The sequence below is a fragment of the Propithecus coquereli genome, unplaced genomic scaffold (assembly GCF_000956105.1).
Source record: "Propithecus coquereli isolate 6110/MARCELLA unplaced genomic scaffold, Pcoq_1.0 Scaffold119, whole genome shotgun sequence".
Classification (NCBI taxonomy): domain Eukaryota; kingdom Metazoa; phylum Chordata; class Mammalia; order Primates; family Indriidae; genus Propithecus; species Propithecus coquereli.
The window spans coordinates 2,952,371-2,959,054 of NW_012135969.1; the positions used below are offsets into that span (position 1 = coordinate 2,952,371).

General features: G+C 41.2%; 1 protein-coding gene across 1 annotated transcript; it reads right to left on the reverse strand.

The window, feature by feature from the left end:
- Window positions 1-1,482: 1,482 nt before the first annotated feature.
- On the reverse strand, window positions 1,483-3,851 carry LOC105823228 (cell division cycle protein 16 homolog). The gene is given in 5 exon segments (XM_012660381.1): window positions 1,483-1,750; window positions 1,752-3,004; window positions 3,007-3,133; window positions 3,135-3,536; window positions 3,803-3,851. Coding segments are annotated over 5 exon segments (1,860 nt in total). The 5' UTR covers window position 3,851; the 3' UTR covers window positions 1,483-1,720.
- Window positions 3,852-6,684: the final 2,833 nt, after the last annotated feature.

Sequence of the window (6,684 nt, forward strand, 5' to 3'; positions counted from 1 at the left end):
CATCTTCCAGAGCTGCTGGTATCCAAACCTGAACGTGGGAGGCCTGAGTGAGCTGGGGGCTGGCCAGAGAGGCTCTGGAAAACGCATCTTTTTCCAGCAGGAGTTTTGGGTGCAGTGCCGAATCATTCTGGCTTACTGTTGGTCCAGGCAGTCTCAGCGAAGGGACCCTCTGGCTCGCCCTGCCACGCCCAGGACTTCCTCTCTGCCTTGTGTGGTGGATCGTTACCAGCCTGGGCTACCCGGAGCTCTCTGCCCCTTCCCAACCCTGGGTCTTAGAGACCCCATCGACTCTTCCTGTGAAACTTTGGCCTTTCTCAGTTCAGTCCGGCCAGTACCTGTTGACACTTACTTTGTGCCGGCACTGGGTGGTGGGGTGGGAGAGACACATGAAGAAAGACACAGTTCCCGCCTGCAACGTATTCACCATTTGTTACAAGGGATGAAACCAGTCCCCAAGTGGTACCACTGTAAGTCCCAGTCCCCTGGCACTGTAAACAGCTAGGCAGGTGCCAGAAGGGACGGCACTGGGGCCTGAGGGCATCACAGCTTGTCAAGAAACGGCATCTTTAACCCTAATGACGACCTACACAAGTGGGAAGCACAGACTTCCTGAAACCTCAGGGGATGCTCACTTTTCCCACTAACCTTCCTACTGCTGAGGCTTTCCCAGGCAGCTATCAGACTCCACTTGGGTGAGACATGATCTTGTGTTCTAAAATAAATGAATTGAAATTACACACACACACACACACACACACACACACACACACACACACACACGTAGATAGATAGATAAAGCAACTATTCTTTCTATCATAATTTCTCCCTTGAGTCTTATTTTTAAAACTGAAGTTCCAGGGTGGATTCAGATTTGCACACGTTGCCACTTGGCTTGTGAGAAGCCTCTGACCTGGGAGGGCTTCTCTGCTATGATTCACCCCTGTCTGTGATTTCCTGTGCATCCAAGGTCAAACTCCATCCGGAGGCCCCCTGTAATTTTGCTTGTTTCTTTGTTCCACATCATGCTTACATATATTATTTTACAATAATACAAAAGTCATGTTAATAGCTCCTGTGCTAGGTAGAATAATTGTCCCCCACCCCAACTGCCACCAAGATGTCCATGTTCTAATTTCTAGACTCTGAGAATGTGTTAGATTGCACACAAAGGAAATCAAGGTTGCGGATGGAATTCGAGCTGTTCATCGGCTGACTTTATGATAGGGATTTATCCTGGATTATCAGGTGGGCCCAGTGTCATCACAAAGGCTCTTAAAAGCAGAAGAGGGAGGCAGAAGAGAGTGAGAGGGATGTATGACTAGGGACAAAGGTCAGATGTGGGAAGAAGAACTTGCCACGTCCTTGCAGGGTTTGAAGATGGAGGAAGGTGCCAGGAGCCAAGTAGTGCAGTCTCTACATGCTGGGAAGGCAAGGAAATGGACTCTCCCCTGGAACACAGCTCTGCCAACACTTCGATTTTTTTTTTTTTGATGGTTTACCTTCTTTATTCCACTACACACAATTATGTTGTAGGTTCAGGGAATCAGAACGTGTCTGTTGCAAAGGCATGTGATCCAGTCTCTTAAGACAGGTCTCTGTTCCTAAATGTAGGGCTGTGGTTGGGTTCCTGTTAGGAAGTGGGAAACCCCTAAGCCCTGGCAAGGAGGTGAGGGAATACTGACCTACGCTGGGACACACGAGATGGGACCACTGTCTGGAGTCACATGCTATGGTCTGACATGGATGTCTCTTAACATCATGTCACTTTCATTCATTTCAATTTCAAAGGTTTCTTCCAAGGAAGGTCTGGAATCTGGAGTTTTCCTTGAGGTCTCCAATGGTGTAAGTCCCGTTTCTTCTGTAGTCTGTTTTTCTACTTCAAATTCCCTGAAATCCCAGGGAGGTGAAATAATGTTTTTTAGTGTCTTCATTGTATGCACATCAAAGTCATAACATTTTAATTTGTCTTTAATGTCTGCTCCAATGTAAGCATCAGAATCACCAATGTACATTTCGATGCAATGACCAAGCATTGTAACAGAAAAGGTGTCATCTCGCCTAAGACCAAGGGCTGTATGGAAATAGTCCACAGCATTTTCAAAGTTGCCCATCAGACTGTGGATGTACCCTATGGCAGAGTAGGTGGACGCATTCTGAGGGATCAACACCAACGCCTGACGGTGGTAGTCCAAGGCCTCATCATACTTTTTAAGTTTTCTGCAGACATGCCCCAAGTTGTTCAACAAGGGTTCCCACTTGTCAACTGTTACCTCATTCCCAATTGCTTTAATTTTTTCCAAAGCATCGAGAAACCATTTTTCTGCTGTTTTCCATTCTCCATTCTGAAAGGCAACCACTCCAACCTCATGCATCACAAAAGGGTCTTCTGGTGCGATGCTCAGAGCTTGGCCGAAGAATATTTCAGCAAGTTTTGAGTTATTGGTCAAACCATATTCTAATCCAATATACAGCATTGGCAAATGACACCCTTTCATTAGCTGTGCTGCCGTGAAGTAGGCAGCCATGGCTTGGTCGTGCTCGCTCTCCACCGCAAACGAATGCCCGTAGGCTATCCACGCAGGCCCATAGGTCTTCTCCAGCGTTGTAGCTTTGCTGAGATATCTTCTAGCATGTTCATTTTTATGACCAACCATGAGACAGTAACATCCCACCGCAAACCAAGAGACAGGATTACTAGGATATAAATCCACCAGTTTGTGAGAAAGATAGAAAAGTTCATTTGCTTTATTCAGCTCCACAAGCGTCCCTATGTGCACAGGTAAACAGTTTGCATGGAAAGGATCTTTTTCCGTTACTACAGAAGTAAGCTTGTAGCACATTTTAAAATCACAGTTATAATAATGTCTCTCAGCTAAAGACACTACCACATCCAGATTCTCTTGCAAGCCATCTACTGACTCAGGGATGACAGTTTCACTGGGCTTATTATACTTTTTTAATTTGTTCTCAAATAGAAAACGTAGCAATTCCTGTTCTTCACACAGAGCTTGCTAAGAGGTAGCGATTCGAGAAGTTCTTTTTCTTCTTGTGCTGTCAACATGTGGTGTGATGTTAAAAGATCAAATGCTTCAAAACAGTAGACATCAAGCTTCAAAGCTTCTTTGTAGCTGTTAGGTCGCTAGAGTTCGATTATCTAGCGCATCATAGATTTTCCCCCGTAGAAGACAAATAGAACTCTTTATTGAGGACTCTGACATTTCCCAGTCGTTGGAGGAGTCTTTCAAGCCACCTTCATCCTTTAAGTTTTTTTCAAATAGTCTTTTGTTGATGGGCTCCTCCATGTCGAGAATATCAAGGGCCTGCTGGTGCTCTTTCACAGCGTAATGGCATCTAGCTGCAAGGTAACGACACGCTTCATATAACTTGTCCAGCTTCCGTGACCGCAGCGCATGGGCTGCTCTATGGTACTGAGCTGTCAGGTAGAGGCACTGAGCCAACCAATACACATCCTGGGGCTCCTCATGAGAGAGTGAAGCTACTTTATCTGCCCAAAATAGAGCACTTTGATACTGTTGCTCCTCCAGCCAATTCACACAAAAATCAAGCAGATGACAATGGAAAGCCACTCACAAGTTTTACCATGGCTAGCTGTAGTCCCTGTTCTAGTTCTCAGTCTTTCCACAATCTCTGCCTCAGTTCCTCTGAATGGAAACCAGGAACACTACTGCCAGGGGCAGGAGGAATGCTTACAGGATGGTTACAAATTGGCTTGATATAGGCTCAGGAAACAAAAATACAGCGCTCCAAGGTACTGCAAATATTCGGCCACATCATTTAGCATCTGGTCGAGGTACTGCCGGACTCGCTTCCGCAGCTGCTCCAGGTTCATGGCGGCGCAGGCCCGGGGCGGGGGCCTCACGTCTCCCGCCGCCGCACTCGCCGCCCGGCGCGCGCCCCGCGCCCCGCGATCCGGTCCCAGCCCTTCCGCTCCAGACGCGCCCCCCAACACCTCGATTTTGTTTATGATTGTGACAAAATATACATCACATAAAATTTACCATTTTAGCCATTTTTATACACAGTTGAGAGGCATTAAGTACATTCACATTGTTGTGCGACCATCACCATTATCTGTGTCCAGAACTTTCATAATCCCAAACTGAAAGTCTGTACTCATTAAAAAATAAATCTCTCTTCCCCCCAGCCCCTGGTAACCTCTATTCCACTTTCTGTCTCTATGAATTTGACTGTTTTAGGGAACTCTATAAGCAGAATCATACAATATTTGCCATTTTGTGCCCGGCTTATTTCACTTGGCATAATGTTTTCAAGGTTCATCCATGTCGTAGCATACATCACAATTTCCTTCCTTTTAAGGACTAAATAATAATCCATTGTATGTATGTGCCACATTTTGTTTATCTATTCATCTGTTAATGGATATTTGGGTCATTTACACCTTTTGGCTATTGTGAATACTACTACTACGAACACTGGTGTACATAGATCAGTTCAAGTCCCTACTTTCAATTCTTTTGTATATATACCTAGAAGTCAAATTGCAGGATCATGTAGCAATTCTGTATTTAATTTTTTAAGAAACCATCACACTGTTTTGTATAGAGGCTGCACCATTGAACATTCTTACTAGCAATGCACAAAAGTTCCATTTTTCCACATTCTTGCCAACAATAAAATCCTTGTTACTTTATGTTTTTTTTGGATGGTACCCATCTTAATGAGTGTGCAGTGATACCTCATTGTGACTTTGATTTGTATTTCCCCGATGATTAGTGATGTTGAGCATCTTTTTATGTGCTTATTGGCCATTTATATATCTTTTTTGGAGAAATGTCTATTAAGTCCTTCATCCATTTTTTAATTCGGTTTTTTTTTGTTGTTGTTGGGTTGTAGAAGTTTTTTATAAATTCTGGACATTAATCCCCATCAGATATATGATTTGCAAATATTTTATCCCAGTCCGTGAGTTGTCTTTTTACTCTCTTGACAGCGTCCTTTGATGTGTAAAAGTTTTTAATTAATTATGATGAAGTTCATTTTATCTATTTTTCTTTTGTTGTTTGTGATTTTGAGTTCATGTCCAAGAAATAATTGCTAAATCCACTATTATAAAGCTTTTCCTCTATGTTTTTTTCCAAAGAGTTTTATAGTTTGAGTTCTTGTGTTTAGATCTTTGATCCTTTTTTGCATATAGTATAAGGTATGGGTCCACCTTCTTTCTGTTGCTTGTGCATATCCAGTTTTCTCAGCACAATTTGTTGAAAAAACTATCTTTCTTCATTGAATGATCTTGATACCCTTGACAAAAATCATTTGATCATAAATGTAAGGCTTGGTTTCTGGGCTCCCTATTCTATTCCATTGGTTTATAAGTCTGTCTTTATGCCAGAACCACACTCTTTTGATTATTGTAGCTTCACACTAAGTTTTGAAATAGGAAGTGTGAGTTTTCCAACTTTATTGTTCTTTTTAAAGATTGTTTGGTTATATGAGGTCCCATATAAATTTTAGGATGGATGTTTTTATTTCTGAAAAAAATTTCATTGGGATTTTGATAGAGATTGCATTGAATCTGTTGATTAGATAGCTTTGGCTAGTATTATCATCTTAACAATAGTAAATCTTGTAATCCATGAACATGGGCTGTCTTTCCATTTATTTATGTCTTTTTAAATTTCTTTTAGCCATGCTATGAGTATACATGTCTTTTGCCTCCTTGGGTAAGTTTATCCTTAAGTATTCTATTTCTTTTGATGCTATTGTAAATGTAATTTTTTAAAAAAAATTTCCTTTTCAGGTTGTTCATTGCTAGTGTATAGAAATGTGACTTGATGCCTTAATTTTAACACAGCATATGACCTTGATTTTAGATGCATTTTAAACTTCTGACTTACAGAACTTTAAGGTAATAAACTTGTATTGTTTTAAGCCACTAACTTTGTGGTAATTTATGACAGCAGCAATGGGAAAATAATACAGCTCTTGTCTATTGAACATCTACTATGGGTTAGGCAAAATAATAGAAATTTATCTTAATTAATCCTCATAACAATGCTGGACATTAAGCCCATTTTACGGATCAGGGAACTGAGCTTTGGAAACTTGCTCAACATCACAGTTGGTTATTAGCAATTAAAGGATTTGAACCAGGTTCTATGTGTAGTTGCACATAAGACATCACTATAAAGTATGGAGAATGATTTTTACAAGTCAGAGCAGAACGAATACATACAGGTCAATGACATTCTTCAAAATTGTCCCCTATGCACAAAGTCCAACTAATTTTTGGCAACTCTCTTTAGGAACTGGCGTTAGGGTCAATTATGAGTCACAATCACAAGGAAGTTTTTTTTCTTGTTTGTTTTTTAAATTATCTAATTTGATTGTCTACCTCATTCACAAGATTTCTCTTTGAATGGCTTCAAACAAGTCAAATCCATCCTGAAAGTACAAAAGGTTTGCTATCAATAAATTGGGTATCAAAAAGATACAGACATTGCCAAAACAAAAATTTCGAAACACACTTTGAATAGAAATAGCATCCTGGAATAAAGAAAAATTCCGGCCAGAGGCAAAACTTATAGGAGTTGTAAATTTGCATGCTTTTTTTTTTTTTTTATTTCAGCATATTGTGGGGGTACAGATGTTTAGGTTACGTATGTTGCCCTAACCAATACACATCCTGGGGCTCCTCATGAGAGA